The sequence below is a fragment of the Xenopus laevis genome, chromosome 9_10L (genome assembly GCF_017654675.1).
Source record: "Xenopus laevis strain J_2021 chromosome 9_10L, Xenopus_laevis_v10.1, whole genome shotgun sequence".
NCBI lineage: Eukaryota > Metazoa > Chordata > Amphibia > Anura > Pipidae > Xenopus > Xenopus laevis.
In genome coordinates this window covers 17,105,059-17,129,561 of record NC_054387.1, presented here as the reverse complement: position 1 = coordinate 17,129,561, position 24,503 = coordinate 17,105,059, and the positions used below count along the sequence as shown (strand labels likewise).

Here is a 24,503-nt window from a genome sequence, read left to right as displayed (position 1 = left end):
TTACTTGTATAGCATTTTACTTTTTTTTTTTTATATCTATTGTGCTTGCAATTTCCATAACTCTGCAATATATGTCATAAAATATCCATTGTACTAATTCTTGCTGAATGAGCATTCATATTAGCAGTGCAGTTGTTACAAGTATAATGGGATATGTTGCTGGATTTGTGTAGGTAGCAAAATAAGCATGTTATATATGTAAATATGTATATGGACATAAAGGGGTTCAGTTTTCCAATTGTTCACCAGAAATAGACTTTTCAATTACTTTCCATGCTTTGTTTTTGAGTTTTTTTTTTTTTTTTAAGTGAAGTTTGGCAGCTCAGTACTCCAGGTGCAGATTCTGAACTGTTACAATTTGGAACATTAGTTGATGCATTTCTTCATGGAATGTTGCCAACTATTATATCAATTATAACAGCTGCCTTTAATTAGGCTCAGGGAATCTGCTCAGTAGGGCTACAGATAAAAAAAAAAAGTATCCAATTTAGAGCAGTTTACAGAGTTGGTGACCTCCCCACCCGAGCAGGTTTAGGAAGACGTAACAAGATGAGAAATGAAACTTGAATAGTAGAAAAACAATTGTAAATAGAAAAGAGAAAGTAATTGAAAAAGTCTTATTTCCGCTGATCTGAGAACAGCTAAACTGAGAAAAGAAATATATATATTTATATATTTTTGGATGTTTCTAAGCTGGTTGATGATTTAGGTGTTTCTCAGAGTACAATATAGTGTTAAATATGTTTGCTTTTTCTTTTTAATTAAAACCCCCAGATATATTTCCATATCTGCCAACCATTTAAAGGAAAACTATACCCCCAAAATGAATACTTAAGCAACAGATATTTTATATCAAATAGAATGACATATTAAAGAATCTTACCAAACTGGAATATATATTTACATAAATATTGCCCTTTTACATCTCTTGCCTTGAACCACCATTTCGTGACTCTATCTGTGCTGCCTCAGAGATCACCTGACCAGAAATACTACAACACTGACTGTAACAGGAAGAAGTGAGGAAGCAAAAGGCAGAACTCTGTCTGTTAATTGGCTCATGTGACCTTACATGTGGTTTGTATGTGTGCACAGTGAATCTTACGATCTCAGGGGGCGGCCCTTATTTTTTAAAATGGCAATTTTCTATTTATGATTACCCAATGGCACATACTACTAAAAAAGTATATCATTATGATAATGGTTTATTTACATGAAGCAGGGTTTTACACATGAGCTGTTTTACTCAGTATCTTTTAATAGAGACCTACATTGTTTGGGGGGTATAGTTTTCCTTTAATAGCTGTCCACTTAATACTCATTTTAAGCTTCCACAATGATGTGAAATAAAGGCTGGGGGGTAGTTCTTACTGTTTTTAAGCATTGTTATGTGTGGTGTGGCTTGGTATACATAATTCCCAAACCACTATTAATAAGATCTTTCTGTAATCAAACTCTCAATGTATAAGCTGTGTGGGGTGTATGCATGCAATCTCTCTCTGCTTGCTATGATTAACCATTTTCTCCAAGATGCATATATCCAGCTTTGTCTCAGTGCTCTGCTCTGACCACTTTCCTCTATAATTCATATACATTACAATACCCTTGGCCAAAATTGTTTGTTGGTTGCTCCCTTTGGCTATGTAGATATGCGTTAGGCAGTTATGGCAAAGTAGGTGTAAACTGAGTTATTCACCTTTTAGTTTACTTTTAATATGATGTAGAGTGTGATATTCTGAGACAAATTGCAATTGGCTTAAATTTTTTATTTCTCTTTCCAGTTTTGCATTTCAGCAATCAGTCTGCTAGGGTCCAAATTACCATAGCAACCATGAATTGATTTGAATAAAAGACGAATATGACCAGGAGAGGGTCTAAATAGAAAGATGAGTAATAAAAAGTATCATTAACAATAAATTAGTTTTACAGGGCATTTGCTTTTTAGATGAGGTCAGTGACCCCCATTTGAAAGCAGGGAAGTTTTAGAAGAAGGCACATAATTTAAAAACTATAACAAGAAAAAAAGGCCAATTGAAAAGTTGCTTTGAATTAGCCATTTTATAACATACTGAAAGTTAAGGTTAACCACCCCCTTTCATGCTTGACCGGTGCTGCCATACAGAGGTTGTTTTTCCATAGCGCTGGATAGTAGGATTTTGATAATGTTCTATGTGCTTAATGGTAGATTTTTGCAGAGCTGTGGAGTCAGAGTTGGAAGTAATTTTGGGTATCTGCAGTTGCCAAAATGTTCAGACTTCTAATGCCCTTAAATACAAAAACTTGTTGAGTGCAACAAGAGCCTATTAGGTGCCTTCCCAGCAATTTCCCAATAGACCTTTAATTTTACAGAGCAAGACACTGAGTTAGCTTCTCCGGCTGTGAGCTCACAAGTCGCATCAATATAGGTGATCTGTCATTTGAAGAGAAACCAGTTACCAGCTTGCTAACCTATTATCACGGCACATAAATCTCTTTCACGTTATGACAGAGTGCAGCTCTTTTTCACTACAGGCTATACAGAACGTTCGTTTTATCTCGTATAAGTCAGCTGTCATGTTTCTAATTTCTTATTTTGTATAACAGTGAATATATAGTATAGTGTGTTCTGTTAAGTAATTAAAGCTGCCCACATATATTGGCTGCTAGTTTGTACCTTTTCGCTGAATGTTATCTTAATTGTTTTTTGAATGGGGTGAAGGATCAGGGCTTGTTCACATTTGGCTAGAGGGTATTTATTGGCAGAGGGCCATTGGGTTTTGGTTGTGGGCTGCAGTTATTTGTGCCTTGGTCTCTTTTCTCCATACATGTCTGATTTTTCTCGTGTTCAATGAGACTACCCATGTGTTGTAGGTTTGGTTGGTACATGTATGGGACCTGTTGTATCTATAGTGCACTGGACCTGGTGTTTTCCAGATAAGGAATCTTTCTGTAATTTGGATCTTTATACCTTAAGTCTACTAGAAAATCATGTGAAAATTAAATAAACCCAATAGGCTGGTTTTGCTTCCAATAAGGATTTATTATATTTCCAAAATTCAGAAATATTTCTACATAATGGGTTTCCAGATAACAGATCCCATACCTGTAGTAGAAACTGCCATTATCAAAATCACTTTCTGTTGCCTGATGATGCCACAGGTAACATATCCCTTGTATACACCTACCCACTCAGATCATATAGTGAGATTACTGTATAACATGAGTGGGTTGAATTGGGCAATAGAATTTTTTTTTTTTTTTTTTTTTGAAATGTAAAAACTAAACTGATATAGTGTGTAAAGTACCCCAAGCAATATGGATTTTTACAAATGGGAACAATCTTATAGCGTAAGCAAGGAAAAACCTGGGAGGCAGAAGGTATCTGCTCAAGTGATTTTATTGTTCTTTAGCACTACATGTTTCGAGCCTCCTGGCTCTTGTCAAGACCAATAAAATCACTTGAGCAGATACCTTCTGCCTCCCAGGTTTTTCCTTGCTTACACTATAAGATTGTTCCAGTTTGAACCGTACCTTGGTGGAGGTACACAACAAGGAAGAAACCGACTACTGCACGCACCAGGGTCAAGGTCAACAGTCACCTGTGTTTATAGTTATGATTTTTACAAATCATTAAGCAATGTTGTCTTTTATTTCTAGGATCACACCCTTATGGGTGCTGTTAGTCTGTGCTGGATTCGCAGAAGCATGTAATTGGCAGATCTTCCCAACCTCGCCAGCATGAGCTTTGCCTGATATGCTGAACATCTCGTATCCCTACACCAAATTCATCTCCATTTAGATCTGCTCCACGGATTGTACCCAATACCTGCATCTTTCATAGGTAAATCAGCCTTTGCAACATTTCAGCTTCTGTACGTGTTTCTTTGGCTTTTCTATCGCTCCTGAGTTTTTTCCTATTGATGTCCTCTGTTTATAGCCCTTTCTGCAAGGCGCTTATTGTGGCTTTACCCCCAGCATGAAAATGTTATCACTCCTTAGTTTGGCTTTCCGCATTTTTGTTTTGTGTTTGCCAGATTTGCAATTTTATTCTCCTTTTCCCTTATGTGCACTTACAGTGGGATAGAAAGAACACTAACTGTACATTTATTTAACACATATGTTCATGTGTTCCGATCATTTGTATCAAGTGGCATGAATGCAATAGTGATGTGCGGGTCAGGTTTTTCCTGCCCCAGCCCATTTTCGGATCCCCTTTTATAGACCCGTCATGCGTCTACAAGTTCACCCCGGAAGTCGGAAAGGTGCAACCCGGAATGGGGATGCTAGGTCAGCCTGAACCCCCAACCTGCCGGTATCGGCCTGGTCCGCACATCACTAGTATGCAACTAGATCTATTGTCAAACCGTCCCTTGTGTGCCACTTGGCCAGGGTAAAAGTAAAGTAAAGACTTCAGAAAAGGATAAAAAAGGGGGAAAATTAATCAGACTCATCACTACCAAACATTTGCTAATGTGTGAATGCCTTTTGGCAAAAAGACAGCTGTTCCTTCTCAACCCACAGCAGCACTGCTTAGCTGATTGTTCACAATGCATTGACCCTTCAGTTGCTTGCTCCGTGGCTGAATGCTTGCTCTGTAAGGCATAGCTACTGCTGCTCTTACAATACTGCATATTTATTTTCAGCGTTGCAGTGCAGCAGCAAAAGCAACCACATAATGGATGAAGTTGCAAGTACTCAATCCTCTGTGACCTATGAATCTGAAACCAACCTTGAGAACATGGAGAGCAGTTCTCCTGGTAGGCTGTAGTTTACGTAACTCTTCATTATAGAACTATTTCCATAGCTAGTCCACCAAGTAGCACTAGATTAATAGGTTATTGTGCTGCACAACAGGATAACACAATTTAATTTTATTACCAAATAGAGGCAGTTTTTAAGGCTACACTACAGCCCTATCAAACACTGAAAAAGGATTGGAGCCGAGAACATCACTTGCATTTTAAATAAAATAACAATTTTTTTTAAATTTACATTTATTGGGTTGGGATCAATAAGGATGACGTTAAAGGGAACTTCTGCTTGAGAATAGATAGGTTTACCTTCCTTAAAGGCTGTTGTTTTTTGTAATGTGGTGGTTCATCTTTAAGTTAATGTTTAATGTTATAGAATGGCTAATTTTAAGCAAATTTTCGTAATTTTTTTTTTCATAGTTTTATTTGCCGCCTTCTAAATATATCCAGCTTTCAAATGGTCACTGACCCCTTCTAAAAAAAATGCTCTGTAAATGTATTGTTACTGCTACATTGTATTACACATCTTTCTATCCAGGCCTCTCCTATTCATATTCCACTCTCTTATTCAAATCAATGCGTGGTTGCCAGGGTCATTCAGACCTTAGCAACCAAATTGCTAACTGGAGAGCAGCTGAATAAAAAGCTAATTAACTTAAAAACCACAAATAGTAATAAAAAATAAAAACCAATTGCAGAATATCGCTCTAGATCATACTAACTCAATCTGTCATACTAAAAGTTAACTTAACGGTGAACAACCCCTTTAAACACTGATCCATTGCTTAATTAGCCCTCGTTTTATTCACACAGATTAGCTTTTACATATAAGCAAGTATCTTAAAATAGTAGCATCAACAATAGAGCTTGGCAACACTCCTGTGCAGCCCAGGGTTACTGTACACTAGGCTGAGTCTGATTAGTAATACAGCTGCTAGATATAATGGAATGAAAGGATTTTCTTTTACCTTAAGCAACAATCACTTTTCAACAAAAGGTCTGTTTTTGTTGTTTTTTGATCCCAAAGCTATTCTAAGAAGCGGATTACTCTCTGCTGATGCTAGAACAGCTATAGTCCCATAAGAATGTATGTGTGTTTTAACAAACACTATTACACTCACAAGTCTTAGCAACATGGTGTTATTATTGAAAAGGAAATGTTTGTCACATAAAGGGACTTTTCTTAGGCACAAGAAGAGGCAAGGTCCTTGAGGAAGGTCACTTTATGTGACCGAAACATTGACTTTAATTAAAATCGACTAGGCCCCCATTGTTTATTTTTTAAAGCTGTGTACTCCTCTAAAGCCATGAAAGCCTTAAGGGACAACAAAAGCACTTTATTTACCATAGGGCCCCTGCAGAGGTCCTCTTCCAAGCTGCCCCATTTACAACTCCTAAATTTTTTTATTAAAGCATTCATAGCTGTTGTAAACTCATTTAAAAATCTCAGCTGTCAATCAAATGTTGCCTGCTCCTCCTCTATGCTTTTGGCATAGAGGCGGGGCAAGCAACTACTTTTACTTACCATTCAGCACTTTCTAGATGTCACTGCTCTCCCCACATACCCCTGTTCTCTTAACCAATTGTGCATGGGGATGGACATTAGGCCCCCCATTCTGGTGCACAAACAAGATTCTGAGATGATACAAGGCTTGTCTTAATAACCGCGTCCACAAAATGGCTCCTGCCTGTTTGCTATAATTATGAGTTCCCAGACCTATGGAAACAAGATTCAGATAATTTATACAGTGTAATAAAAAGTTAATTTTGCTTGACTAACATGATTAAATAGGATTTGGAAAAAAATTTAGGTGACGGGTCCCCTTTACGAAGACGGCCCTATGATGTGTACAGCATTTTCTTTTCTCCTTTCTTTACTGTGCAGTCTTTTATCATGTGCCTCACATCAATATCCAAATTGTACTTGTTTGATCAGCCCTCTCACCAGCTGATTAATTTGAAGGGCCAAAGCAATGGAGCACCCCAGCTGTGCCTTTGGGTTAGCTAATGCACTTAAACGCATTGTTCGTTTTCACTGGCCAGATTTTTAGCCATGGGGGGGGGTGTTAAGACTGGTGACTACAATTCTTAGATTGGATTTGTTGGCATCATTGACTTTTGATCAAAAATTTTCCCATTCTTGTTAGCATTTTATCAGGCTATGTATGGGGACAAAACAGCCTTCCTGACCACTATCTGATTGCAACACAATCTGATATTGAGTGGAAAATCACATTGGGTCTGCATAGAGCCTTTTGGGTAAAGTAAGTTTGACTGCCTCATCAAGCAAGCTAATTGTGGCCAACTTATTGTAGTAAATAGCCAGATAATAGTGATAGGTTTTAACACAAGTAGTACCAGAATGCGGAGGTTTATTGTATAATTAAGTATTGCAGAGCCAGGATATTACACTTTGCTTTTGTACTTGGCCGAATGGAATACTTACTCAAAGTAAATGCTTATGGTAGCAATTTACACTAGACTTTTTCTGTGGCAGTTAGGATCTGTTTAGATATTGTATTTGCTCTAATAAAATAATAAACATAATACAATAATATGTTCCCATGATGACTTCAGTAACTAGAATCTTGAATACTACTGTATTTTTAAAGCTTAATGACTGGCTTCTTCATGTCTGAAGGAGTCGCCTGTGCCAATGTATTTTAATTTGAATGTGCATTTTCTCCATATCAGCCTCCCCTTTTGATGGAGAACAGATATCTGACGACTCTCTTAGAGTAATAAAACCTACAAGCAAAGAATTTAAGAAAACTTGGGGTTTCCGTAAAACCACAATTGCTAAACGCGAAGGTGCCTCGGACATTGATATGGAGGGTTTGGAACCCAGTCAGCAAGCAGGCCCTTCTCTTAGACGTAGTGGGCGGCAGCCAAAACCTACAGAAAGGGTGGAAGAATTCCTTACAACAGTCAGGAGGAATAGAGGGAGAAAAAGTACTCCCCTGGAAGATTCAAGTGACCGATCGTGTCCAGTAACTGATGCAGAAACGGCCTCTGAAGGAAGTGTTGAGAGCACCCCTGATGTAAAGGGTGACAACCAGTGTTCAGATTCTAAGTACAAAAATGAATTGACTTGTAAGACAGAAATTAAGAAGGAGGAGGATGATAGCTCTGATAGTGACGGCATGACCTTAAAAGAACTGCAAAATAGACTGCGGAGCAGACGCTCAGATCATTCAAGCGAGGCAGGTCTTCCAACACAGGCTCTTGGCACACCAAAAAGTGAACCGAGCAGTACAGGAGAATGCACAGTGCGCACTAGGAGTGCTAACCGAGCTGCTTTGCTTCAGCAGCAAACCCCTAAGTCTCCAATAAAGCAGGAACCTGAAAGTCCCCCACCTTCAGAAGAGCAAAAGCTGGAGGAAACCAGCATATCCCCTAAAATCAGATCCGAGAAAGAGATCTATGATCCAAATGCACTTTACTGTATATGTCGACAAAGGCATAACAACAGGTAGGGTTCTAATATATTTTGTGACATTGAGCGTGTGACATCTTGTGGTTTAAGCTCAAAAAGCCCATATAGGCATACTATAGCCTTTAAACCACATTCCTTATTTGTGTAGCATTGTTAATATGGACAGGACATGGTTATTGTTATCCCTGGAGATAAATCTCTAGACTAAATTGTGTCCATCTAAAAAGTCATCCAGCGTTAGTGCTTTTTCTCAGGCTTCTACTGAATGACCTTTAGCTGCCCTTTGTTTTTGTCCCAAAATTGTGTTATGCCCTGGTAATGTCAGTGTAAATAATAGTCCTGCATAAACACATACAGTACATGGAGACACTGCTTAATTTTTTAGCAGAAATTTTGTAAATCTTCTACCTTTCTGTTTTTGCTGTAGGTTTATGATTTGCTGTGACAGATGTGAAGAGTGGTTTCATGGAGACTGCGTGGGGATTCCTGAGGCTCGTGGGCGACTGTTGGAAAGAAACGGAGAGGATTATATCTGTCCCAACTGCACCGCCCTGCAGACACAAGCTGAGAGCACAGCTGATAGCGATCACAAAGAGAATCCTGAAATATGTATTAAAACTGTGGCACATTCAGATGATCATGGCATTAAAGGAAGAATTGAGAAAAAAGCAGCACATTCCAGTGGAAAAAAGAAACTGAAGATATTTCACCCTGTAAGTACTTCATCTTATGTGCTGACATTTCAGTATCTGGCTATGGAAACTACCTATGGTATGGCATAGGTTTCAATCTAGACGCCTTTTTTTGTTTTGTTTTTTAAGTCTTTTTATTTTTTGATGGGTAGTGCTAGGGTAGTATATACAACAACTTGGTTCACAGATAATAGTAAGAGTCAACATTTGGTGTGTCCATTATGCGGTAAAATAAAGAGTACATAATCATCAATACTTGGTATAACAATTATCAATCCTATATAACACCTTGCTTGTGAACAACACATTGCGCCTCAACATTTGATTGGGCAGGTTGGCTGGCATAAACCTTAGTATTCTGGGAGCTCAAGTGGATTAATGTCTAGCCATGGCTCCCATATCTTTTCAAATTTTCCAGGGCAACCTCTAGCTAGCTAGGTAAGTTTAATGGATGGATGGGCTTCATTAATCCTTTGAGCTACTGAGGGAATCTAGACGCCTTTTTAAAGGCATTTCTGCTGTTTCCAAGCAGCAGGACAGATGGATGTATTGGGCTTTCTCGTTTACTTGTTGATTGCCCGTGGAAAATATATAGTTTGTACTCCTGCCTAGCCATTTGAACATACAGGAATTTACACCATAAATCTTGTCTGACGAAGTGTTTTGGCCTCACACGAAAAGTGTTTTAAGGCCTATCTCCCATTCCCCAAACCTAGATTAGAATGAATATTTGCAGAATGCGCATGCTTTATAGGCTGCTGTGTAGTGATGACTGCTTGTAAAATACTAATAACTTAATCTATTGTGATCTCATATCTTCTTTCCAATGGGCTAGAACCTGACTCAAGCAGTTTTACCATAAAAATATTATGATATTTAGTATTTAATGCATCTACAATGTTATGTAAGCAATTGGAATAAAGTTTGGATCTGTAAAGCAAAGGTGACCAATTCAACCTTTAATTTGTATAGTGGCTAAAAAACAGTTTATTCTGCTTGGTTTATAAAAATTATCTAAACCAAAAGTACATTTGTTCTTATGGGGAAATACAACATTTCCCCCCTTTAGTGGGCACAGGACCATGAGGTAAAAGGTATGGTCAGTCTCACTGAATCACTGAATTTCCTTAGTTTTATTGGTTGCTTCATTGCTGCCAGAAGTATTTGGTTTCTCAAGTTATGTTTTATATGGTATCTACTTATCCTACAGTGCTTTATAGACTAGCCTGTATTGTCCTAACTGCTGCACATAATAATTATAGCCCTTTTGCTGTACTGTCATTTTGAGGTATGTATGGAAGGTGATAACCTACATTAAACTTGAATCTTTAGGTGTCCGAATCCACTGAAGTATCAGAACCTCCAGCCTTAACTGTACCTTCAGAAGTGTCTGAGTCCTCTGAAGTGGCCAGATGCATTGGTCCTGGGTGTTCAAACCTTGCACTTCCAGATTCTGTCTACTGTAGTCACGACTGCATTTTGAAACATGCAGCAGCCACAATGAAATCTCTTAATGTGGCCAAAGAAGTTAAGCCAAAAGAGAAGATCAAGGTAAAAACAGAGAAGAGAATCTTGCCTAAGCCTCCGGTAAGATGGTCAATTCACTTACTTTTTGTTGTCTTTGTTGAAATGTGGGTTCAGGGCTATATTATGTTAAATATTAGCAGTTATAATCCTTTTGGTAGAATGTTTTATTTTCCCCCACTACTTTATTATAGGAACCCGGTTTGTCTATATCGTTGGTATGTGTAAGAGCGTTTTATGGGGGCAGTTCTTTTGACATTTGTTTTATGCTACTAAATGTAGCAATAAGTAAGCAACATAAATGTTGCTTACATTAAAGGAAAACAAACCTTCACAATGAGTTTGTTATGGTCTCTGCAATCTCTCAGAACACCTGGCAGGAAATAATTCAGCTAATTGAAGCAGGAAGAAGTGTTGGGTGTAAAAGACACTCTATTTATTGAATCAGCACAGTGAATCATACGGGGGGGGATTAATATTGAATATTGCAATATTCTATTTAGCTTTATTTTTATGAAAATGGTTTATTTAGATGAAGCAGTGTTTTATAAACAGGCTTTTTTTTTGGGGGGGGTATCCCCTTTACATACTTAAAATTTATTGTTAATTGAAAATGTTCCCATGTAGTTATAGTGATGGTTTCCCATTGGACATATTTTCCTTATGGGAATTTGCATTCATGCTATATTTTCTTACACAAGAAAGAAGGTCACAGATCAGATCAGTCCTTTTTAAATTAAACACAAAACCCACAATATTTTTTATTAAAATATCCATACCTGTTAAGGTATTTAAAAAATCTCAGCCATCAATCATAATCATGCCACACCTCTGCATCTTCGGCTACTATGACAGGCCATTACTTTCACTTTCCATCATGCGCTACCTAGTTGGCACTACACTTCTCACATTCCCCCTTCCTCCTCTCCATCTAATTGTGTAGCCAGTGCCTCAGTGTGCGTTAGGTCCTGCATTCTGTCACATAAACAAGATTTTGTGGAGAAACAAAGCTTTTCTTAATGACAGTGTACACACGCTAGCACCTGCCTGCTTGCTGTGATTGTGAAGTCCAAGACTAAACGAGATAAGATTTAATTTATATAGTGTAAGTAAAGCTTTTTGTGCTTGACAAACACAAGTACTGTGACACTTGCTGCATTTTGCCTTTCACTTTACTTTGTCTTCTCTGTACTGTGTTGGTATAAATGTTAGTACATGATTCTCTTATAGCTCATGCTTGCTATCAAAAAATAATTATACAATACATTTATAATGCAACTCCAAATGTTAAGGCAGCAAGTAGGCAGACCTGTTATAGGACGGACATTGTTTTAACTACTGTATTACTTTTAACTGACTAACTTGCTCAGAGACTTTGCACTTTGTGTCAGGCAAAAATACAGGGCAGGTAAGTGATAAAAAGGCATAATATACTTTTTTTTCCATCTGCTGCAGGCACCAGCCAAACCACCAACATCCCCAATAGAGCCAGTTCCAGAGAAAAAAGAAACCATAGCAAAGAAAGTCCTGCTTATGATCCCGAAGGCTCAACCAGAAGGAGCCAGTGAGCAGAGGGCCGAGAGTTGCAGCAGCAGTACACCTTCTTGGGAGAGTGACCATAATTACATGGCAGCAAAGCCCGAAAAGACTGCTGCCAATTCATCTGCACTATTTTACAAATGTATGTATCTCCTAGGGATATTCTCAGTAACACAGCATCCGCATATTTCTTTCTCTTGGACAGCCTCATCACACTTAAGCAGACCTCCTACACTTGCCAGTGTTTGTCTGGTTTGTAGGAGAAGTCACACATATTTGCTTTCAACCCAATGGTTTTACTACAGTAGCAGTAGTTTTTGCCTGTTTTTTTTAAAGGTAAGTATCGTCCCTTGTGTACGTGAGCTCAGTAAAACCAGACCCCTGCCAGTACCCAAGGTCCCCAGGTGTTCTGTAATGGGAAAGTGTAAACTAATTGCAGACGGCCTGGTGATAGTGATACCCTTTCCCTGTCTACTCAAAGTAATAGCAGTTAATTACATGACTCTGCACTGCAGTTTCTTTACACTGCTACTCATTCTGTAGTCTGTATTCCCTGCCTTTAGAGGGTCCCTGCTGCATTTTAGCTGCCTGGTTACTGCCTGGAGTGGCAAGCTGCTTCTGAAAACCAACATCTGCCTTTCCTAGCTGTCAGGTGATCCGTTCTATGAATCCTCTGCCATTCAGTGTAGTATATCCTTTAGGTTATTTTATTTCTAGCTGCTACTTTGTGTTCATTTTACCAGCAGAAAGGTGTAATCCCCAATTTTAAAGGGCTTTACCAAATGTTTTCTTTTGACTGCACCCTCACACGATTTGCTTGAAGATCTTTTACAACAGCAGAACTGCCTCCTCAGGTAAGTGGTAAAGGAATGCTATAATGGACTTGAATTGCTGTCATGATTTCACAAGAAAAAATTAAAAAAAAAAAATCTCACTTTCATGTGAACTTCAGTTTGTATTTTACATTGGTGTTTTGCTAGATCAGCAGCAGAATCCTTTGAATTGTTCTACACTTGCTCCAAATTTTGCCATTCACATCTGTTTCTCCCCAGCGACTATTTGGCTACTTTACAGATGGGTCTGAGATTTGCTCCCTGATCCTGGACTCCTGTTCTGCTGACCTGTGTGCAGCTTGTCTTGTTCGTTCGAAATTGTACACGCTCTATTTTTCCCATTGTGAACCATGTCCGTCATTTGGCCCCACTGCTTGCTCATGCAGTAACCCCAAAGTAAAAGCTGCTTTAGCAGGTACATTTGTGTCCCATATATATTCTAGAGCAGCAACATTCAGCCTCTCACAACTGATAATTATGATGCAATCTGCAAAGTTGTAGTTCAGCCACAGTGGAAGACTGCAATTCTAGTGATCGATGCCTTAATGTACATCTTCAGGGCCACATTCGAGCAAGCATGCCGCTGACTTGAAGCCTCTCTTTGTCCTGCATTCTGTAAATATTTAGATCTAACAAATCAAACAAAGAATAGTTTGGGGGTTGGCAAATGAGATTCCTTGCGAAACAGTTATACGGTCAAGGATAAGCTGAATATCCTCTGGGTGCATTGCAGAGAAATATTTTGAGGTGCATTGTATGCATCACAGAAAATACAATGAAACCTAAATAGGATTGTTAGCGGTGTCTGACAACCTGAAGGACACACATCCAGTTCCTTCAACTTGTTATATACCTGGTGTGATTTCCAGTCCATTACTCTCCTTCCCCTGTTGATGATGTTCTTCACATGGCAGCAGCTGAAGTCTCCGTGGCAGAATCCTGAGAGAAAAGCTTGAAGAGTAAAGAGGGGCTTATTTTCATCCATTTCTTTACTGTGAATATATACACTGCATATCTTTCAGCAAGTGGATATATCAGACAGAAGATGTGGGAAGGTAAAGGTTTGTCATTTATTTAGTATGTTAATCTTCGCTGTCACCAGTATATAAAACTTTCATCGTGAGGCCCTGCTCGAAATTTATAAACTCCCTGGGCTCCTGACATAACAATAGTGACAATGGTATGGGCTTTAGGTTTTTTTCCTTGGGTCATAATACCATGGTAATTATAGCTGTCTACCTGTAAAATCTGCTCCAAAGTTGTAATGGGTTTTTGGAGTCATCAAGCTGATCTAGGAATTAGGACATCCTAGTTACGGCAAAGACGTGACATTGTGTTTATTCTTTCAAGTTGTGTATTAAAGGGGTGGTTAACATTTTAATATGTTCTAGAATGGCTAATTCTAAGCAACTTTTCAGTTGGTCTTCACTATTTTCTATAGATTTTGAATTATTTACCTTCTGTTTTTTTGCAGCTTTCACTTGGTGGTCATTGACCCCATCTAAAAAAAATACATTTGTTATTACTACTTTTATTGCTCATATTTCTATTCAGGTGTCTCCTATTAATATCCAAGTCTCTTATTTAAACCAGTATTTGGTTGCAAGGGTAATTTGCAAACTGGAGAGCTGCTAAATAACTCAAAAACCACAAATAATAATAAATTAAAACCAATTGCAAACTGTCTTAGAATATCACTCCCTATATCATACTAGAAGTGAACTCAAAGGTGTGCTGTATTTCCTTCATCTTAGCAACATTTGCATATATAGCCCTTTAGTGTTGCAATGAGCAGACAAGTCAAGCTGCTTGCAACACTCTACACTCATTCCAATGAAATTTCTCTTATTTCCCCTTTTAATCCTGAATAAGATGTAGCAAAATGCATTTGTAAATACAGAGAGGCAGAAGAGGGCAGGTTTTTTTAGGGGGGGACGGGTGATATTCTTTAAACTTTGGCTGGGCAGCAGCAGTCCTTAAGAACTCATGACCAAGGTGGGGGGCACATACAGTGGAGCTTGCAGAACCCAGTCTGTCTGTGTGTATCCCCCCAAATAACAGGGTTCTGTGTATTGAAATGTATTATCAAGCTTATATGAAAATTGGGGCATTTAAGTTTAAAAACCTTTACTAATATCAGGAATAATATTCAGCTAGATAAAAGTAATTCAGCTGTAAGAACAACTCTCCATGCGTTCTCACTTATATACTTACAATCTCTTACTCAATGTTCTTAGAATACAGGCCGGCAGGCATTGTCATTTCCTCCTTATTTATTCTAGCCAGCAGAGGAAGCGCTCATTTCCTCATTCTAGCCAGCAGAGGGAGCGCTCACACAATCAGACGTCCCTATTTAAGCACGGTACTAAATGCTCTTGCTATGTTGAGAGTAACTGATGAGCATTAAAGACACTGAGCAGCTATCTGCAAAAATGCCTCCTGTGTATATCCGTTTTTAAAAATGTAGCCTGTTATAAGGTTGGCTGGTCATTTGAGTGCTTATTTGCTTAGAAGTGAGTACGGTTGGGCACAGACTGACTATGAGCTAGCAACTTTGCAGACCTATGGGTTGGTTCTGTCAAAAAACACATTCCTTAATTTGTGGTTTAGTTCATTTGGTTATCATCGTATGCATGTCATGTGGCGCATACATTGTCTTTTCTTTAAAAAAAAAAAAAAAGACTGAGCAGGAGAGGAATACAAAGCTTAGTCAGGAAATAGGCAAGAGGGCAAAGTCAACTATAGATGTAACCAGTACTTTTTGATTGTACTGTGGGGAGTTTACCAAGATTTCTGGGGCAGTAGAAATATCAACCCGTCTGTAGTCAAACTATAAATATTACAGGGAACAGAAGCGGCCCCCCCCCAGCACTGTGTATGGGGAGTACAGTATAACAGCCTTTGTATATCTGTTGTCCAGTTTAATCTGGCCCTTAAAACAATATAGATTAATAAGCATATTGGGCAGCCCACCCAGGCATAAAGATTACTGGCTCGGCAGCAATTGAACAGCTGCTTGATAGATAAATCCGCATTCTATACCCCCCCCATTTTTTATTATGCCGGATATATTTTGGTGACTGTTAATTTGTGGGGTCTTTTCTCTTATCAGGTATAACGTTCACCTTCTAGTGCATAATGTCCTTTGCTGGATTATTATCAGGTATCCTCACCAGAATGGATGTAATTCTCTGTAGTGAATGGGACCCTGTTTTTGCAGTTGAGATCCTGGACCAGAGAGATTATGCAGCTTGTCCCCAGCCCCTCGTCTAGATATAAGAATACAAACCCCATGCACTTTACCCCCTCCTCTCCCAGACACGGTGCTGCCCCAAGCCTCACCCTAACCTAAATGGCGTAACAACTACATCAGATTAATAGGCTTGTTTATTGGAGACTTTCAACTTCATTAGCCCCAACACAAACAATATTTTTTTATATTCTAAGGGGATGCAACCCAAACCTTTGTGTCAAGGGCCTTTCACATATTAACCTTCAGGCCATCAGATGCCGACAATCCCTCCGCCCCCCCCCCCGAGTCTGTTTTTCTATGGTGTTGCTCTTAAGAGGGCACAATCTTCGGTTTTTGATGGATATCCTGAAAATGGGCTGCTAATGAAGCAAATGGCCAAACATTAATTCTCAGCTAAAGGCCTTTTTCCATACTCCAACTTGTGCATGTGGAAAGAGCTTCACCAACCATGGTGGGGCAGTGTCCCTCGACAGTGTTCGTCATTAATCCTAATAGCTAGCTATTGTTGCAGTAGCTGTCATTTGCTGCCCACTGCTATATTTACAATACCTGAAGTACACGACAACTGCTGCCTCAGTGTTACAACAAATGACTCCTGCATGAAATATCTAAAACATAAGCGCCTGGATGTAAGATTTCTATGGCAATAAGTTACATTTCAGGTATTTTAATAAACTGGTTATTTTCAATGTAAAAGGGTGTTACATAGACATCTGCCAGACAAAGTTAATGAAACCACTTTAACATCCCCTTAGTTACTGTGTAAATCAGTCGTTTTTTCTATCCATGCAACAGTTAGGTTCCTTTAAACCAATTTGTTCCACACTACTTAGGATCTGTGCCAGCTAAAGTTTTATTCGTAATGGGGGGCAGTCTGGTTATAAGTAGTAGTTTCCTTTCGATATTAAATGGAAACAATTACCCATGATCAGGGATCACCGTGATTGTCACATTATATCCCAGCTTGTGGTGACTTCAACTACCAACCATTCAAGCAAATGTGAGTGTGGATTGCACTAGTCTGCAAGAACTGGTATGTCTGTAAAGTGACAACATGGCCACAAGCATTCGCTTAATATCCTTTTCTGAAATGCCAAGGTGTTTAGTCCTGTGTTTTAACTGATTAGTAACTGTTAATGTTCCTGGTGAAGCAGAATAGTGCAATCATAGGATGTCACCTTTTTAACATCCCAGTTCAGATTTGAGCCCTTATATTAGTGAAGTGCATACATCTATGCAAAAGTGTCAAAAGAAAGGGCCCTGAATGCTAAGGTGTGTAGACTTTAAACCCCATGTCCTCTTTTGGAACACAAAGTGACTGGAAGAACCATCCGCACATCCAGAACTAGTCGTGGGCTTAAAAAGCTTTTTTTTTTTTTTTTCCCATGAGCAAGCAGTTGCACACAAGCCTAACGTTACCATGCACAATGCCAAGTATCAACTGGAGTGGTCAAATGTCTTCTGGATTGGTGAATCGTGTCACCATCTGAAGAGTCTGGGACGCCAGAGAAAGCTATCTGCCCGAATGTGTATTTGACTATAGTTTTACAGAGGAGTAATAATGGTCTAGGGCTTTCCTTCACAATTCAGGCTAGGGCTTCTTGTAACAGTGAAGGCAATTCCATGCTTCCTAGAGCCTGCCATTTAATGGGATAGGTTTGCTGACACAGGAATGGGAAGAGCCTGACCGCACAGTTCCTTGACCTCAACCCAACTGAGCCTCATGGAATGAATTGGAACCCCAACTGTGAGCCACACCTGATCCCCCCCCCCCCCAACATCAGCGCCCAACTTCAGTAATAATCTCGTGGCTAAATGGAAGCAACTCCTAGCAACAATGTTCCAACATTTAGTTTGAACCTTCCCGTAAGAGTAGGGGCTGTTATAGCAGCAAAATGAGAGGCAATTTCATATCTATCCTCTTGTTTTGGGAATATGTGGTTGGAGGGTGTTAGTTGATTGGGAAACGTGAGACAATATAGTGTACCAAGGGATATTAAACTGATTTATTCTGCCATGTGATAACATGTAAAGACATGTCTGAGATGTAAGACCTAACAACCCCCCACACACAAACACACATTCTTGTTAGATTCCAATTTTCAGAATAGAATTATATTTTACTGCAATGATATGAAAAATTGTTTGGTGTGGCTGTGTAGAACTCAAGCATTGAAAGGTGTCTGTGGTTGGGTATAGGATTTTCGCAAGTTGGCAGTAGTAAGATAATTTGGGGCTGCATTATGCAAAAATAAACCAATTTTTGACATGAGCTAATTATGTTGGGTTATTTTATTTTTTCAGACATACTTGATTTAATTGATTGAAAGAAAGCCATGATAGTCTGTATCTGATTTGTACAAACCATTTATCCACCCCTGTTAGGCTTAGGGCATCCTACACCTTGTTCTATTTCAAAGTGATAGATTCTGGGACTTAAAGTCCCTCTACATTCTAGAAAGCAAAAGCCCCTGAACATTACAATAGAACAAGGTGTAGGAGAGGTTACATGACACAGTAAGCCTAAGAGTGGTGGGGTTGTTTGTGTCTGATATACATAGTTATGCTTTCCTTTCAATCTGTGGAATGCGGTATGTATTATTTATATATATATATATATATATATATATATATATATATATATATATATATATACAGTCCAGCAAACCATAATGCACTCTCAAATATTTCACCTTCAGTTGGGTGCGTTAACTTATCATGATTAGTCAATACATTATATCATATATTCATTCCAGCATAGTCGCACACCGTCAGTTTAAAATTCTTAAAACATATCGTTTATTGGCATGTTGTAAAAAACATCAGCAGGTAGTTTTGTATATACTCATCTGTACAGAGGCAATATCGCGACATTTCGGGGGCTGACCACTCCCTTTTTCAAGCATGTCCTCATTACAGGTCAGGTTTAAATCTTTTGACCTGTAACGAAGGATATGCTTGAAAGAGGGAGCGATCAGCCCCTGAAACGTCGTGACTATGCTGAAAGTGTGTGTGTGTGTATATATATATATATATATATATATATATATATATATATATTTGCTTTTCCACATTCTCTGCTGAATGAGCTGATGTCAAAAAGGAAGATTTACTTTTCCTTCAAGGACATTGCATAAAGCCCTGCTCCATGCTGAAGTGAAATGAGAGATACGCAACTACACATTCCTCCATCCATGCAGTTCAGCTGATGGATGCAGGGAATTTTCACTTTGTTTCTGAAGTATCAAATGTTGACTGTGAACTAAACACAAACAACTTTTCTGTATAACCATTCCTTTCCTAAGTAAGAAGTTGATATTCTGTCATGCTTTATTAAAAGTAAAATAAACCCCAAAGTTACAGTATGAGGGTAAACTTGCATGGCAAGAACATTCCTTCTCTGTATATTTGTATTTCTACATATGGGAAGGAGGTGCCATATTGTTTCCCTTAGACAGTGCAGTATGAGGGTATAGCTTATTGTGTGCCCAGAACATTCCTTCTCTGTATATTTGTATTTATACATATGGGAAGGAGGTGCCATATTGTTTCCCTTAGACAGTACAGTATGAGTGTATAGCTTATTGTGTGCCCAGAACATTCCTTCTCTGTATATTTGTATTTCTACATATGGGAAGGGGTGCCATATTGTTTCCCTTAGACAGTACAGTATGAGGGTATAGCTTATTGTGTGCCCAGAACATACCTTCTCTGTATATTTGTATTTATACATATGGGAAGGAGGTGCCATATTGTTTCCCTTAGACTGTGCAGTATGAGGGTATAGCTTATTGTGTGCCCAGAACATTCCTTCTCTGTATATTTGTATATCTACATATGGGTACGAGGTGCCATATTGTTTCCCTTAGACAGTGCAGTACTAGGGTATAGCTTATTGTGTGCCCAGAACATTCCTTCTCTGTATATTTGTATTTATACATATGGGAAGGAGGTGCCATATTGTTTCCCTTAGACAGTGCAGTACTAGGGTATAGCTTATTGTGTGCCCAGAACATCTCTTCTTTGTCTATTTGTAAAGATTTCAATGTGAATTTTGTTTAGAAAATAAAGTAGGAAGGTTTTCTATGGATGAGGCATTGTGTCTCTAGATGGGGCCAGAACAGTGTTTTAATAAGAGTGCAATATTAGGCTATAGCTGAGTGTGTGTGCATGTGAAAGCTGCAGTGCACTGTGGGTATAGCCAATTGAGACATATCATTGCTTCTTTTGGATTAGTACTGTTGGATGGGGAACACTTTCAGTAGTAAAGTTGCTGAGGTGTTCTACCTGTGCTGGAAGATACAGACCATTTCAGATTTTTCAGCTTTATTTGCTGTGTGATATAACTGGGAGGGACAAGTTTATGTAAATCTCAAAAATACCCTGTCTTTACTAGATGACTGAGCCCAAAACAAAGCTGCCAGCCTTGTTTCCTATTTATGATATGTCATATTGGGGTGGGGTAATGGCAATCCTGTAGGTATATGCTGGGAGTTAAAACTAACTGCTTTTGAGCTGTTTGTCCTATGACCAAAGAATTGTGGTTGTTTTCACTATATCCTTTCCATGATTGCAAGTAGGGAGCACTCTTATCTTCCTTTTCTAAGACCTAGAACGTTCCTCTTTGTATTCACTAATTAGCATTCTCCATTAAGAAGGTTTCTTTGTGTGGACCTCTTTCTCTACATGTACATGCAAATTCAACACTGGCCTCCTGCTTACTGACCAAACCCAACATGTCCTTTCTTTACCTTAGAAGATCTTCCTCTGCAGCTCCCTTGGGATGGGGAGGTGAGAATAGGGGGAAACCACATTTTGTGAAGGCAATTGAAACTCTACATTTGAAGACAATCACATTTTGCAAGATCTCCCATTAGCAAAATGTCACTGTTGCTTCTCCACTCTTCTGGGGGTCTAGATAAAGCCCTGTAGTGTTTTCTTTCTTTACTGGATGTGTGAGCACCCATATTGAGACACATTTCTGAATCTGAGCCTTTTGCATAATACTGACTGGAAAAGTCTATTGACCACTTCATTATTGCAAAACCTAAAAATTTTACCTGTGAAGGGATCTGATGAGTCACTTTCAAGTTTTTATTGGGCAGCAGGAGACACCCTCTTACTTGAGGCAGTTGAGTAAGCAAGAGAGTCCTAGCAAGTTCTAATTCCCCTTTGATATTTGTATGTGCGCTAAGGCCTCTGGCTTTCATTTGTTTATGCCTTACTGTATTATACTGAACATAAACAGTCACAATGGCACATTAACGGAGCAAGAGAATGCTCAGTAGTTGCATTACAAATGCCCACAGAATATGGAGTATACAGTAAGTGCATTTAGAATATATTTCTGCCTCTAATAAAATGACTTCCCCCTTAGTATTATAAATGCACTGAGGCCTTGAGTGCCTGTGTTTTCTTGTGACATTGTAGCTGCAAACAAGATGAGCAAGACATAAACTTATTTTATTGCCATTTAGAGTGGACATTATGGAAGGGTTGGATTTTGTGCAATTGTTCCAGTGGTGATTCTACATACAATTGGAATTATGTGCTTGAGCACATTTGATTTTAGCATTAAGCCCCCCCCCCCCCCCATATACCATTCTGATGAAGTTGTAATAAAAGGATGGTGCTCTTAAATGTTGGGGTCTTACTGCTCAGCATCTCAAACATTTCCTCAGTATTTCAGTAACATTTTGTTATAATGTAAATACAGTAGAATCCCCATTTGACGTTTTTCAGGGAATCAGAAAAAATTGTGTAAAATCCAGGGAAATGTAAAATCAGGGAAATGTATTATGCATAATATATAGGTGTAAAATGAATGGAAACTTAAAATCAGGGGATGTAAAAATCAGGTTTCACTGTATAGTGCCATACCTTTGCAGTAGACTAACCTGATCCCTCTGAAGAAGACCCCATGGCCTTCTAGTTTCTTTAACATGCCTTTGGCTGTTAAGAAAAAGGGCATTATCCACACATCCCTTTTAAGGGAAGTGCAAGTAACCTTTCTGTGCTATATTCATATTCACAGCAGTGTATTCATCCACCCATCAGTCCCAGTCAGTCAGTGCTTCTCTATAGGTTACAAATTCACTAACTACCCACTAACAAAGTCTCTGGCATGTGGAGGACTTAAATCAGTGAACGTAGAACATGATGAGCCCATAATGAACAACTTATGTGCAACAATTTCAGTTGGTATCACACAACTTAATTCATTTTCATATCTCGGCTGTAGGGGAGCTGTGTCTGATAAGAGATATTGGCAGTGCTACCTGTCTGGCTAAACAACAGCACAAATGTCCTGCTCTTTTCTTGGGCAAGCAAAACACCTGCTGGCAATATAACCCAGTTTGTGATTGGCGAAATGTCCCCAGCTATTTTAACTAGATGCACTTCATAAGGATAGCAGTTTTGCCATGTTACTGATTTAAAGCCAATGTTTGCCTTTATATTAACATTGTGTTGTAGATGGACTTTTCCAAACAACTTCTCTCAGTTGGTCTTCATTATGTCATGCTTGTTTATTGGCTTGCCTGCCTATTTCAGCCTGCAACTAAAATTGCCATCTGGTGGTCAAGGTTACTGATCTCAAAAACCATATCAATTGTGCGGATTCGGTGTTCTTTGCTTCATGTAGGTCAGGTCCATCTGCTATTCTCTCCACGATCCTCCTTAATAATGTGCAGTTTCTTCCTACAATAGAAGTTGTTAAAAAGTGGGGGCACAGCTGATTCTTGATGGACTTTTTTGGGTTATGAAGGACCACAATGACAACTTGGTCTCCAGAAGAAAGGTTGAATAAGCCTGTGATACCTGATACCTAGGGAAATGAAGTCCTAGCATCTGAGTTGAAATCCCAAGCCTGAAATATATTGTTTTAAAAGCCCAAAAAGTAATGAAGACTTCATGTGTAAATTGCCTCAGAATGCTGCAGTCTGCATCATACAAAGTCAATTTTATGGTGAACTCCCCCTTTATAATTAGAGGGGGTCGTGAAGCCTTTGACATTTTGAACGGCACTTTCTCCTAGTTCATAAACAAACTGCATATATAGTAAAGCTCAGCCAAGCAAAAGGGATACAAGAGTTAAGGTGCAAGGGGGGTGTAAATAACCAATGAATGATGTGTGCGGGAACAGACAGCCACCGTGCAACCATTACAAAGATCTCATGTCACACTGAGTGCAGAGGATTAACTCACTGAATGATATGATATCAAATATGCTGGTGAGGCCCCATGTAGAATGTGCATTCCCAATAAGAAAGACTCAAAGCTAGAGTTTGGAGCTCCACACAAAAGGAATGGGAGTCCAAGTTATGAAGAAAGACTGGCCAAGCCAGGAGTGGTGCTTAAAGGACCAGTGCAGCCTAAGCATTTACTCACTATCTTCACTCAGTCTGCATTCCTGTAAATACAGCACCACCCCAATGAAGCATACTATCTGCATTTCACAATACCTGTCTGTTCTTTTGGCATCCGTTTAGAAATGTGCATTATCTAAGGCTACACTGAACCAAAAGACGCATACACACTACCATAAAAATGTACCCGTTATCCTCCCCCAGTTTTAACAATGACCTATTTCTGTCTACAGTTGGATTTGTTGCTCATCTGAAATGATCACACAGTTGTGAGTATAATTTGTAATGGTTTTTCCCTTCGTTCTTATGTTGCAGCGGAAAAAGTGGAGGAAGTGGAAAAGAAAGAAGTTCCTGCTCCTCTGGTCAAAGCTTCTATTCCTCCCCCTTACGCTGGCATGGTGATGAAGCCAATCTCCTCTCTTCCAAGAATACCCAAGAAGGATACTCAGTCCATATGCCCCATCAAACAGCAGGCAAAACCTGCAGTTAATTCCAAAAATGCTATACAGAACAAAGGGACTTGTCTGCCCACTAAATCTTCTGACTCTAAACCATCTCCTTTTCCCAAAAAACATCTTACTCCATCCATGACTTCTGCACCTAGTCAGAAAAAAGTCAGTTCCTCAAAGTTGCCTTTAAATCAGAAGTCACTTGCACCCTCCCCGTCTGCTAAAGCTTCTATGGCAAAGCCACCTCCAAAACCCACAGCCAGCTCCTCCCGTCCTGCTTCCAGCACCCCACAGTCTGCCCCGAGTTCCTCACAAGTAGCAACCAACTCCTCGCAGCCTGGACCTAACATGCAAATCCGTCAGAACATCCGTAGGTCTCTGAAGGAGATCTTATGGAAGAGGTGTGTTTTGTGGATGATTTTCAAGTTTTTATTTCTTCCCAGTCATTTCAGTATTTGTTCATTAGATCACCAGTTTACAGCCTTCCATTTATATGGACGGTCCTCTGTGCCCACAGTAAATAGAATAACACACAAGTGGTATATATTAAAGGAGATACACAATGGCAGAAATCAAGCCAACTAATGTAATAAGATCTATAAATGCACTGAACAGCTTTCCTATAGATGCATTGGGTGGGGGGGTCTTAGTAAATGAATTGTAACACCTGTCGACAATAC

The 24,503-nt window shown here is 39.1% G+C and overlaps 1 protein-coding gene across 6 annotated transcripts in view; it reads left to right on the top strand.

Moving 5' to 3' along the window:
* Window positions 1-24,503, top strand: part of dido1.L (death inducer-obliterator 1 L homeolog) — a 37,402-nt gene that overhangs the window by 3,676 nt on the left and 9,223 nt on the right. For 4 of the 6 annotated variants that reach the window (XM_018234511.2, XM_018234513.2, XM_018234509.2 and 1 more), the window contains exons 2-8: window positions 3,637-3,820; window positions 4,623-4,736; window positions 7,425-8,202; window positions 8,594-8,879; window positions 10,191-10,445; window positions 11,838-12,063; window positions 23,690-24,224. In XM_018234511.2, the coding sequence (XP_018090000.1) occupies window positions 4,655-4,736; window positions 7,425-8,202; window positions 8,594-8,879; window positions 10,191-10,445; window positions 11,838-12,063; window positions 23,690-24,224 (2,162 nt within the window). In that variant the 5' untranslated portion in view covers window positions 3,637-3,820; window positions 4,623-4,654. 6 annotated transcript variants of the gene reach the window in all.